Source organism: Pimephales promelas, chromosome 17 (genome assembly GCF_988280905.1).
Source record: "Pimephales promelas chromosome 17, fPimPro1.hap1.1, whole genome shotgun sequence".
NCBI classification, from domain to species: domain Eukaryota; kingdom Metazoa; phylum Chordata; class Actinopteri; order Cypriniformes; family Leuciscidae; genus Pimephales; species Pimephales promelas.
In genome coordinates, this window is record NC_142785.1 from 16,806,030 (window position 1) to 16,819,605 (window position 13,576).

Below are 13,576 nucleotides of genomic sequence, written 5' to 3' on the forward strand. Positions count from 1 at the left end.
TTGTGTCGGCAAATTTTGGATACAATGGACTCGCCCTCTTGATCCCAAGAAATAAATTTCTTCCCAGAATGACTTTGTTACAGTGTGAGGAGCAAATGAGACGTTTCCATAACAACAGATGTGAGGGACGCTGGAATTTTAGTTGATGCAAAACAAATTCTATTAAAAGTTTCATAAATGTATCAATAATTTATAAAGGGTGTAACAATATATCGTGTCAAAATATTTCACAATACAAAAATGCAACATGTATCGTGGATAGTGACAATATGTATTGTTTATAGTTCTAAAACATCCTGCAAAGTTTTAAATCTGAAAGTGAACCGTATGTAAAGTAATTGTCTTTCAAAAGTAAGAGTCGACTTAGTGGGTGAGTGAGTCAATGAAATGAATCGTTTTTCAAACGAGTCATAAGACGTTTCATTGTGACGCCGTGACGAAACATTAGCATATTGCCTGCCCACTTATTGAGCACGCAGACACCAGGGAAAACTTGAACCTCAAACCGGCAGCTGATTCCCGTAGATACTGGACAGCGTCATGTCGAGAAGAAGCTGTGCTCTACAATGTGAAGTGAAGTTTTTTTTCACTGGCCAAGGACAAGCATGTGACGAATTGGTTAAAGTCCCCGTGAAATCAAAATTGAACCTATTTACTTTGTTAGCGCATATTACTAGTCTTGTGGTGAACAATTAATCCGTGCAAGTGAATATATATTAAAAAAATGTTTTACCTTAGTAATCTTTAATCAAAATCTGAAAAGTTACTTCCGGTCTGGAACGATTTCTTTTTCTGATGACGTAGGTTTCACAGTTTGGGTGGGGAAACGCTTAACCACTCCCCTCAAACCGTTAGTTTGCTATGAGCGAGAGATGGAGAGGAGGAGCGCTAGTGTAAAACCCTGCCCTCTGTTCAATATTCCGTTTCACTTGGAAATACGTCACAGCACTGGAGAAAAATCGTTTGCAACTTCCGGTTCACGGGGACTTTAAAATGAATCTTTACCACAATATCACAGCAGTGTAATCCTAAACTTTTGCTGTGTTCCCTTTATTTTACTGACGACTGCTTCTCAAATCTCGGAGTTCAATGCAGGATTCACAAACCGCTTGCTCTTTAAAGAAGGTGTTCAAAATACTTCGTTTTGAGTTTTATATTGTGCATGTCTCCTGCTAACTGGAATACTTACTGAAATACTTCTGCTGATCAGTTTTACCGCCACTATTACCTATAACAGTGTCTATTAATGCAGATTGTCAGTCGTTCTCATACTTTGAGGAAAGATTAAGCATGGAGCAAGAATTGTTTTACCAACGTTTCTATTACATAAGTCATTCACGCTAGAACTTATTGATACAGTTTCCACATGTTCACTGCAAAAAATTAGAAAAATACTCGGTAAATAAAAAAGTACTAGTAAAATAATCGATTTGTTTGATGAACATCCACTTGTTAATGCTGATGGTGAGGTATTACAGTTGCAACATCTCATAATGTACCTCAAACTGAGTAGCGTAACACTGAGAAACATCCTGCTCAAGTTGTCGTTGTGAGGGAGGTTCGGGTTGAGTAACTGTGTTTCATCATCGGACTCGCGCTCGCATTGATATGGTAAAATTACGGTGTAGGAAGCCTCAGGACAAGCCGAGCTGACCTTGTTGTGGCAATGGGCGTTTTTGTTTTTTCATGATCTGTACACGGTAGACCAATCACAAAAGACTGAGCTGTCTGGCCAATCAGAGCAGAGTAGCTTGCGGAATGGAGGGATTTAGAGAGATTGATTCATCTGACGAGTCGTTTGAGAATCATTGAAAATGTGGTGATGTGAAAATATATATTATGAGAAAATGAAACCGTTTTTTGACCTTTGATGCATGTAAACCTGATAGACTCCAAAACAATATTAGGACATTTTAAAATAGTATAATAGGGGAACTTTAAAAGAAGGGGTTCATTCATAAATCTGTGAGATCGTACCTTAATAGAGTGCCGAAGTGATGACGTCACTTTGTAGGACAACTCGGAAGCTAGTGGCGCATGGGTTCCCTCGGTCGAAAAGCAATGCATTTCCCCCATAGACTTTTGGAAAATCTCAAAAAATAAGATCTGTGGTTAACAAAGGTTTGTGACCCTTACACGTTTCAAGTTAATCCAAAATGTATAAATTTTGAAGCATATAAAAAGATCTTAAAAAACACAATCAGACACAATAAATTAAAAAAAAAAAACACAAGCAGGTTATAACTGTGTGTTCTATGTCATAGATCAAAATGTGAAAATATTTAGAGGCTCTGTTTACCACAGACCTTATTTCAGGCGATTTAGCAAAAACCCATTCAAAAATCCCATAGGCTTTAGAGCGAGGGAACCGTAATGCTAAAATGCTAACTCACTTCCGCGTTTTGGCCTACAGAGTGACGTCGTAACTTCGGCACTCTATGCTGTGGAATACAAAGCCGGAAGACAAGCTGAAAAGGGGCGGGGCTACTAAAGATATATTGTGAAATTAAAATTAAATGTTTATTAATTCTATTGGCTGCTATTTTGGATTGTAATTCTATTTTGCTATTTTTATTTCTTATATTTACTTTTTTAGTGAAGAAAATATTGCAGAAAGTCCAAATTGTCCAATCCCTCCGCAATAACAATTATTTTCCTTTTGTGCCCTAAGTAGTGATATTTCCCACCAATATAAAAACTGATTCGGTCTCCTTCGTCTATGTTTGTTTGAGCTCTTACTGATGCACTGAGCAGCACACAGCAGTGTTCTGCTACATAACAAGGAAAAGCATGTACAGCACACGTGTATGTTCTCTGTGACTTTTATAGGAACACAAACAGCAATAAACATCCAGAGCCACTCGGGAGGGCTCGTCTATGTTTGGAGGGCCACAGGAAGGCTTGCGCCTCTCCATTAAGGAGATATTATACAATATAATCATCAAGCCTTCTTTGGTTGCAGCCCTCACACAAGATGATGTTATCACATCTCCATTGCTGCCGCTACATCTCACTGTTCATGGTGGTGCTGCAATCCAAAGTATGTAGTAGAAAAACAGAGCAGCTTCCTGCTTTCCCTTCACGCAAATACGTCTGTGTGACCTAAGAGCTCCGTTAAAGTAATATAAAGTGGAAATAATTGTTAGACTCCGTAATGAATTTCTTTCTTTCGTGTGAACAGAGCTGTGAATTCAGCCAGGGTGCGTGAGTGCATTTTGTTTTTGTTAGCTCACGGACATCTGTTCGGTCACACACAGCAGTAGAGTCGCATATTTTTGCGCTGTTTGTTGTGCAAGATGTCTCCAGATGTGCTAAATCATGTGACTTATGAAACGCATGAGAATGCATATTTTAAAACTAAGAAATGGAGGCGATTTATTGCACATATATTTTGCCGAACTTTTAAAACAAGGACGCAAGGACATTATTTATCTTAGAGTAAATGGTGAACATCTCTGTAAGGATACTTCCCTCCTTAGACCACCTTAAAGTTTAAAGTAACGCACAAAGCTTTTAAGGGTGACACCTAGTGGTACAGCAATACCAAAATCCATTAGTGACTGAGCATTGAGCAGTTTGAGTCTGTTCAGTAGACACCGCACCTGATATACAGTATGTGTGTGTGTGTTTTAATTATTTATCTATCTGTCTGTCTGTCTGAGCATGATTCTGGATAAATTGAGAATCACAATTTTGTTTTTTTTCCAAACAGAAAAAATTTGATTATCCCACGATTTTGAACAAACAACTAAACCAAGTAAAATGTAACTTACTTACGTTTATTTAATCTGAATGAACTGTTTTAAAAAATCGGTTCGAACGAATGATTCAATGACTCACTTTTTAAAAAATGTTTTAATGAATCTCTTAAATGAATGATTCAAAGACAAATCATTTTTTTTTAACTGTCACTTAAAGGGACACTCCACTTTTTTTGGAAATAGGCTCATTTTACCACACCCCCAGAGTTAAACATTTGGGTTTTACCGTTTCCGAATGTATTCAGCCGATTTTCTGATATTTAGAAGAATATCAGTAACCAGACAGTTTCTGGTCTCATTGACTACCATAGTATATTTTTTTTCCTACTAAACTCAATGAGACCAGAAACTGTCTGGTTACTGATATTCTTCTAAATATCAGAAAATCGGCTGAGTGTATTCGAAAATGGTAAAACTCGACTGTTTAACTCTGGGGGAATTGTAAAATAAGCATATTTCCAAAAAAAGTGGAGTATCCCTTTAAGGCCAACTGGTGTCATAACAATGTTATCAATACAATTGAAGAGCCTTTCTTCTTTCCAATGGTGATTTACTGTATTTTGATCAGTGTTTATATCCGAACATCAGTGTTTATTTAAGATGTTATCCCAGTACTTCTGTGATCATATGAATATTTGTAAAACCAAAATACCGGTACTATGGTTGTTTGTGAACTGTGAAGTCAAGAATTTTGAGTTCTTACATAATGTAAACAAGGTATAACATAACATTTTATGAATCGTTGTCACATGGAATACACCATTATACATCCCAGCATCAGCTTATACTTGTTATTTTAGGATGTAGATACATTCTACTGAACATCTTTTTATTACTAACTGCTATTGGCAAAACACTTTGCTATGTTTTTCTACTGCTGTTTTCACTCACGGGGCAGCAGTGCTACAGTCCACATGACACAATCCACTATGGGCATTTCCGAACAGTCCATAAAACACTGCGGCCTCCAAAACAGCATGCTCCATTTAGCTCACGCCACCCCCTGTGTGGATAAATAACTCTTAAACTCAACTTCCCCACCTACATTCAAACTTGAAAAACCCAAGGATCACCAAACGACATGCTTTCTATCATGATAGCCAGAAGCAGTCAAACAGATTAATTCCATATGATTAGGGTTAGCTAGGGTTACCTAACCCTAACGCTAAGCCTAATCATAACTGTAATGAACTGATTTGGTATTTTCAGCTCGTTGGTTGTTTGATTTCTCCGCTTTTTCACATTCCTTGAAATGATTTAGACTCTCAGAGGAGTGTGTTTCTACAGATGTTGCTCACCACAATCAGCGCAGTGTGCCGCTTATCAAAGCCAGCTGTGAATGGATGTGTGTAAGCAGCTATATTAGACAGAGCTATATTTAAATGCTGTTGTCAAAAAGGTGTGAACAGGCCATGTGAGAGAACATTCCACAATGGGTTTTGCTAGTTAGCCTCTGCTGGTGGATAATGTAACTACAGTTATGGTGGCAAGTCTTTCTCCGTTGATGACCATTCACATTTAGCACACCCTGATATGAATAAATAATCATACAAAAATCAGTTTCACAATTACGCTTGCACAATTCCATTTTATTTGCGGAAAGCACACACTTGGTGCTCAAAATGAAACTTTTAAATGCCTAATTGGTAACAGTAAAGATCCATTTCCAAAATTACAAACATAAATTAACATTAACTATAAATAAACAACGACCCTGATTGTAGTTCTGTTCTACTTGCGCATTATAGCAATACCAAAGTCTTGGGTTTGATTCAAAGGAAACACACAAACTAAATCAAATGTATACAGTAAATGCATTACAAGTTGCTTTGGATCTGCCAAATGTGTAAATGTACATTTATTCGAGCGTATTAACAGGCTAAACTCATGACCATCTCGAGAATCCTAAACTTTTTGTTAGTGCTTTCCCCAAAGCCACTCTCCCTCACATTTAAACAATAAATGTACCAACGGCATGGAGATTTATGGTTTTATAGCAATTTAATAAGCCATTTTTGCTTTGAATGCACAAATTTGAAAGTTTGGCACATTTTGGTAGCCAGTATTGCTTCGCTTGGTATGCAGTTAACATATTACATTACACCGTTTTCACCACTCTTGTAAATCCAACACTTAAGGGGATGCCACTCAAAACTGGTGAGGTGGACAATAATTGCCAACATGAAGTAATCCTATATGTGTTAAACCACACTGAATTGGTGCCTTTGTATAAGACAAGCCCCTTTGTATGCAATTATATTCTTGTTCTCCCCCTAACACCACAGTATAAACTGTAAAACCTCTACTGAGCACTTGAGCTTGACCACAGAAAATAGTCACATTACATGTGGCCAGCAGTACTGTAGTGGCTAACTCTGACGCTCTGTACATTTTCATTTGCTGGAGCCAGGCTGGAGCGATTTCCTCCCGCAATGTCCATCCAATCGGCCGAATGGATGTTTTGCAGGATTTTGTGGTGGAGAAGTTCACTTCTGCGTGGGACAGTGATTTAGCATGGCTTTTCCTCTCATTCCCTCTGGCATTGAAAGCTCTCATCACGAGTTTCCTTTAACCTACGGAAAAGCAGCTATAGCACGGAAAGCCAGACGTGTAGAGTTAGAACCGGAGCCGTGTGCTTGTCTTCCTCCTTCATGGAGAGTGAATTATATGGCTTGGTGTGTCTTGTCTTGTGGGTTGCTTCAGATTCTTAAACTGCCTTGTTACTGAAACATGTATAGGGCTCTAGGAAATCTGTTTTGTTTCAAATTCTGTTTTATTTTTTCACAAATTTATGTTTTCATTTTTTTTTGGATTCCATTTTAAATGGCAATAGTCAAAATGCGTGTCTAATCAATTTAATTCTTAAAACTTTTAACAATGTATTCATTTATTAAAGTTATAACTTATATTTGAATCTTATGAAATATGAACTGCTATTAGTGAAACATAAAATAAATTATACAATCAAATAGAAACCTATGGTAATTATAGCTAAAATCCTCCTCCCAAGTCTAAACCTTACCCTTTCAATAAAGTGTATTTTTATAGTTGCATTATTAAAATACTACAAAAACTGGAGAAAAACTTGTCCGAAATAATTCATTATTCCCTTCACTACTCTACTAATATAGTCCACTTGAAGGAGTGAATGAAAACAAGTGAGTGAATTCGGACACTAATGGTGTGTTCACACCGAACGCGAATTTAATTATTTGCGTGAGTAGATTACATACAAAGTCAATGCAAAGACGCGAATAGACGCATTATTGGTGCCGGGCGTCGCGAATGACGCAAATAGGGCCAATACCTGCAGACTGGCACAGACGTTCAGCAAATCGCGACAAAAATCTGAGCAAAAGTCGTGTAGTGTATTTCTAACTGCAAGAGTTCCTTTACATCCCATTCATTAGTATCTTCTAGTCTAAGTGTGTTGTAAAGTAAACTAGCAATGCATTCTCATCCTAGGGCATCATCTAACTGACACTTTTGACCATGCGTCTAAATCCGACGCACATGGAAACCTTTAGCGTCAGTTTGATGGCGCGGGTAGGTTTAGGTCTGGGGTAGGGTTAGGGTTAGACCACTAGGCGGTGCGTCTCATATTGACGCTAATGGATGCCATGTGCGTCAGATGTTGACGCATGGTCAAAAGCATCAGTTAGATGACGCCTTGGGATGAGAACGGGCTGAAACTATGAAACTAACTGCCATATGGCAATTGTCAGAAGTCTTTCCGTGGAACACCAAGCAGAGGTTTATTGCATGATGGCATGAAGTTGATTGGTTCTGAAAAATGTGGTGTTGTTTTTTTGCTGCACTGTGTTTCTGGTGCGGAGGTCAATGACAGAATGAGCAAGTACCGGAATTATATAAATGTTGTCTGGATTTATTTATCTGGGTAACACTGCATGCAGTTTTCTGCCAGCCCAACTTGATCCAAACATTGTTTATGTGAGATATGACTTACCATGTATTTGATGTGAGTAAATGGCCATATCATTTAAATGAAGTTTTATGATAAATATAATACCTAGATTTTGACATTATTTGAAAATATAAGCACTGCTTGCCTATGCAGAACTGTCCACCATGATACTAGGGTACTTTGAGTGGCTTTCATAACAATACCTTTCAAAAGTTTGGTAAAATGTTTTTTTTTTTAAATATATATATATATATATATATATATATATGTTGTTATTGTTCTTAATGTCTCTTATTATGTATCTTATGCATACCAAGGCTGCATTTATTGTTATATTGTGAAATAGTATTACAATCTATTTTAAAATGTCATTTATTTATGTGATGGCAAAGCTGAATTTTCAGCAGCCATTACTCCAGTCTTCGTCGTTTTAATATACAAATTTTGTGCTCATGAAACATTTCTTCTTATTACCAATGCTGAAAACAGTTGTGCTGTTTTTTTGTTTTTTTTTACACATTTTTGGGGAAACCGATTTACCATCAGCCAGCTGAAAGTAAAGAACAGTAATATTACACCTCTCCTCAACGATCTGAGTGATTTGAGGTTTAAACCTTAAAACGGTAAACCTTAAAACAAAGTTTGTTAATAATTACATGCTGATGAAAATGCTATATATGTTGTAAATAAACATTATGACATGGATTCCGCTATGTATTTTTGTATTTCAGATCCACACATCAAAGTTAGTGGGAAGAGGGACAATGTGAAGGAAGCCAAGGAGAAGATCATGTCTGTCCTGGACACAAAGGTGAGTCAGATTGGGTGATTCATATTTGATACAACATTGTGCAACACAAAAAATAAAAACCAAAAAAATTATTTTTAGGCCATTTTTGACATTTGAGGTGATGGAACTTGAAGATCCTTAGAGGAACTATCTATGAGGAGCTTGACATCAAGAGCTTTTCATATAGCTGTAGAATGAATCATGTTCTATGGGGCGAAAAGAAGACAAATGCAGTGCCCATTGCTTGATACCATTGTTTGACTTTAAATTTACCATGAACCCAATATTGACAACTCTTGTATTTTTGTATGTTTGGGCAAAATCAAGTTCTGCCCTACATTTTTTTTTTTACTTTGAGAAGTCATTTCAATAAAATTTACTTAACAATAGAGAAGAACAGACTATCGCAACTTCCATTTCATTGGCCACCAGGGACAGCTAACATCTGCGGCATCGGTACGTAGAAATTGCACAACTGATTCAAGTCCATTCTTTTGGTAATTAGTGCCAGACATAATGCAGAACATCCACCAACACCAACTGAAGAGATTGTTGTAACATTCCTGTAGATTTGTGAGGTAATTCACTCAAATAAATGACGTCAAATGGGAAATGGTGTGTTGTGACATCTCTCTGTAATGGAAAACTGACTTGGCTGTAGCTCATAGATATAATTAAGACTGTTACACCTTTAATGAATCAGCTCAGAGGGGCGGGATCTGTTTTTCTGTTTTTTTTTTAAGTGAAAAAAAAATTGTTCTCTTTTAAAATACATTAAATGTTTTTAATGTTAAATGTAAAACAACTTTCTTGGCTTAAAAAACACTGCAGTGAAACAAAGCAAAATTAGTCGAACATGGCACATTTTAACTGCACCAGCCAAGCACTTGTCATTGAGATAAAGGAATAAAAAATAGAGTAAAAACAGTAATAATATGTGATATTATTACAATTTAAAAGAACTTTTTTATTTATTAATATATTTTGAAATGTAATTTATTCCTGTGATGGCAAAGCTTATTTTTTTAGCATCATTAGTGTTACATGATCCTTCAGAAATCATTATTCTAAAGTGTGGATTTACTGCTCAAGAAGATTTCTTATTAATAATGTTAAAAACAGTTGTGCTGCTTAAAATGTTGTGGAAACTGTAATTAAAAAAGAGAGGCCTACTTCTGAAAGTTCTTTGCCAGCCAAGCAAGTGTCATTGAGATAAATGGGAATGCTAACGTCTAAATTTCACCTTTAATGAAGAGTGAGTGCTATTGTACATTAGTTAATACAGTCCAACTCTTTTGTTTCCTCAGAGCAACCGTGTGACTCTAAAGATGGATGTCTCGCACACAGAGCATTCACATGTCATCGGCAAAGGGGGAAACAATATCAAGAAGGTGATGGAGGACACGGGCTGTCACATCCACTTCCCCGATTCCAACCGCAACAACCAGGCTGAGAAGAGCAACCAGGTGCGATTCTGACCGCTCATGGGAACATGTTCAAATCTCATTTCACTCCATTAATCAACAGAGAATAATAGAATGGATTACTGAGATTTGTGCATAAATAAACATTAACATTTATTAGCATTCCAATATTATTTTAGAGCAATTAATCACAAGTTTTCATTTACATAATGTGTACTGTTACTGTATGTACTTTTTGTATTATGCTTAGTAGAAAATCAATACTGTAGTACAGACAGTATTTTATGTAAATTATCATAATATAAAGTTCAATACAATAAATAAATGAAACAATAAATTTATCAGCACTGCAACAAAATCTTACTACTATTATATATATATCTGGTGCTGTAATGAAAATTGGAGTATGATCAATTGTCATAAATTGTCTTGATGATCTTAAAATAAGCTTTACTTGAATTAAATAAATAAATACACTACATTCAAAAGTGGTATGTAAGAATTGTAGTATTTATGAAAAAAAAAGTATTTTGCTCACCAAGACATGTATTTATCAGTTATTTGATAAAATAGTTTCAAATATTTTTTATTAAAGCACATATTTACAATGTTATATTATCTACATCATACACAGGAGTATAATGCATAACCACAAGGAAATTTGTACAGTTAGGACATAATGTGCTCTTTTTGTTTTGGAACATACAGCAATAACAAAAAAAAAATAAAAAATAAAAAAAAAATCCCTCTTCCCTCCCTACCCAGCCTTATCCTGTTATTTGATAAAAAATGCAGTATTATTGCGTAATATTGTTACAATATAAATCAACTGTTATATATATATATATATATATATAAATATAATAATATGTACATTTATTAATCATACTAAATGATGTATCATTTAAAATTATATTCTTGTTATTTTGGAATTAGAGATGCCTTGTACATGTTCTTGACAGGTTTCGTGAGGTTCAGGTTCTCAGGTTCTAAGTTTTCGTTTCTAAAATGAAACGTATATCACTGAGCTACTGTACAGGCCAAGGGAGGTTCAGCAATCGGGATAAAGACTAAGTTATAATTGGATGCGAGACTTGTTTTCAGACCTGTTGAAGTGGGGAATGTGGAAATTGAGCAACGACATGGCACTCCCTCAGTGTGGGCTTGTGTGTTGGGTTTAGTGGCTGGTACTTACTGATAGGTGAATGAGACCCAGCGTAGCTAGAATGAAGAAATCTCACCTCCTAGTGGTGCTCATAAGATAACATTTGGCAGAAGGGTATTTTTCATTCTTAAAGAATTAGTTCACCCAAAAATGAAAATCATTTTCTCATCCTCCTTCCAAAACACATGACTTTCTCTTTTTTCTTTGGAAAACAGATGAAATCAGTTTCATTTGAGTGAGGAACAGAGTGGGGGTGGGGGGGGGTATTTAGTGCTTAAATATATAGTTCAAACCTCAAACCATCCTAGGTGTATATGAGTTTCTTCTTTCAGCCAAACCGCCCCAATAAACCACTTGAATCCATATGGCTTGAGGTGGTTAATAAAGGACTGCTGAAGTGATGCATTTTTGGAAGAACAATATCCATATTTATAACTTTATAATCTATATTCACTGGCTTATGGTAATGGGCGTACGCAAGCCGAGTTCTGGCAGAAGAGTGACCTCTGACCCGACGCATGACAGACTTATGATTTGACGCCCTTTCACGGTTCAAATAAATAGAGCTGGGCAACAAACTTAAAGCTCCTCCGATATTTCTGTTTACAAAGTAAAAGTTCTCGTTTCAGACTTCTTATTCTTGACCGGTGGTTTGTTCTGCTATCTATCCTCTGCACTTCCGCATTCATCAATACGTCATGCATCGGGTCAAAGCAAAGGTCACTCTTCTGCCGAAACTAGACTTTCGTTCACCCGTTACTGGAAGCCAGTGATTAGTTATACATATGGAGATTTTTTCATACAAAAACGCATCACTTCACTTCAGAAGACATTTATCAACCTCCTGGAGCTGTATGGATTACTTTTATGATGGATTCACTTTTTGGGGGGCTTCAAAATCTCAGGCTCCCATTATAAAACTTGGAAGAGCCAGGATATGTTTTAATATAATTCTGATTGTGAAAGAAGAAACTCATATACAACTAGGATGCATTGAGGATGAGTAAATTATGGGATAATTTTCATCTTTGGGTGAAATATCCCCTTTAAATCTTGGTAACACTTTATTTTGATAGTCCACTTTAGACATTCAACTAACTATTAGTACTTTGCCACTACATGTCAACTAACTATCATTAGAGTATTAGACTGTCAGCTTAATATCTGATAACACTTTATTTTGTTGGTCCCCCAACAGACATTCAACTGACTGTATAACTTAGCAACTACAAGTCAACTTGTTCTCCTAACCTGAACCCTAACACCTAACCCTAACCTAACAGTCTACTGACAGTCTACTAATACTCTAATAACACTTAGTTGACATGTAGTTGCAAAGTTACTTATAGTTAGTAGAATGTCTAAATTGACTATCGAAATAAAGTGTAACCTAAATCTTCTTCTGGAATGAATATAAATGCATAAAACAAAATCTATGTATCTTTTTTTATGTATTTATTTTTATTTTTATTCAGACCCGATGCATGATGTTCTTGAATCCATTTCCTTGTTCCTGGTATCTTGTGCTCCATGAACATACGTGTGACTTTCTCATTCCTTTTTTGCAGGTGTCCATAGCCGGCCAGCCAGGAGGAGTGGAGGCCGCCAGAGCCCGAATTCGGGTAAATAAACTTTAATAATACGATTGCAAACGTCTGTGTTTTTCTGAGATAAGCAGGAAGTAGAGGTGGGAGGCTGTTATGTATCTTGGTAGGAAGTTGACAGGTATGGCGGGTGTTAACATAAATGATTTTTTTTTTGGATGAGATAAACACATTCCTCAGCATCCCAACGGTAATCCCAGCAACACAATAAGTAGCATTCAACTTTTTCAGGAATGTATGTTTCTAGTTGAGAGTCTGGTACTTGAATCAGACCTGCTGCCCTCTGTTGGTGTTTTATAACCATTACTTCTCCATTTCAATGCCATGGACACCTTCTTTTCACCCGGCTGTACAGACAAAAAGCCTTTTAATGGGATAAAACATAAAGAATAAGAAGGTTGTCATTTCAAATTGAAGCTTTTGACACTCAAGGTCTTGACCTGGAATTGAGTTTTACGGATAAGACCAGCTTTAAAAATGGCTTAATGCGAAACACATGGTGCCAATTGAAGCTGGTTTGCAGTTGTAGTGATATCTTGACTGTTTGGCCGGGTGTCGCCTGTGCGCTCCTTCTCTGTCCAGACTCTCTCCTCGGGTTTCACCAGTGCACACATGCTTCCTCCTCAGAGAGAACCAAGAAAAACAAACCAAAGCATTCAGGCACAGCAGGCTTCCTTAGTATTTGCACAAAGCCGAGCCCTAATTAACTGGAGGACGTTCTACACCAGAATCTATCAAAAGCCTTCACTATTGTGTTCAAAAAGCAATTTGTATGAAATGAGCACCTTTGAAAAACCCAAGCCGCTCCTTTTTTTATGTCCACAACATATAAAGTTCTGTGGGTAAAATGTGCATTTGAGGGAAGGATGTTAGTGGGGCAGCCTCACTTTTTCTTTTCCTCGTTTGC

General features: G+C 36.6%; 1 protein-coding gene across 2 annotated transcripts in view; it reads left to right on the top strand.

Annotated features, from left to right (window-relative positions):
- Positions 1 to 13,576, top strand: part of bicc1 (BicC family RNA binding protein 1) — a 105,842-nt gene that overhangs the window by 64,231 nt on the left and 28,035 nt on the right. For both annotated transcript variants that reach the window (XM_089121982.1, XM_039653314.2), the window contains exons 4-6: positions 8,418 to 8,497; positions 9,784 to 9,942; positions 12,634 to 12,687. In XM_089121982.1, the coding sequence (XP_088978108.1) occupies positions 8,418 to 8,497; positions 9,784 to 9,942; positions 12,634 to 12,687 (293 nt within the window). The remainder of the gene's footprint in view (positions 1 to 8,417; positions 8,498 to 9,783; positions 9,943 to 12,633; positions 12,688 to 13,576) is intronic.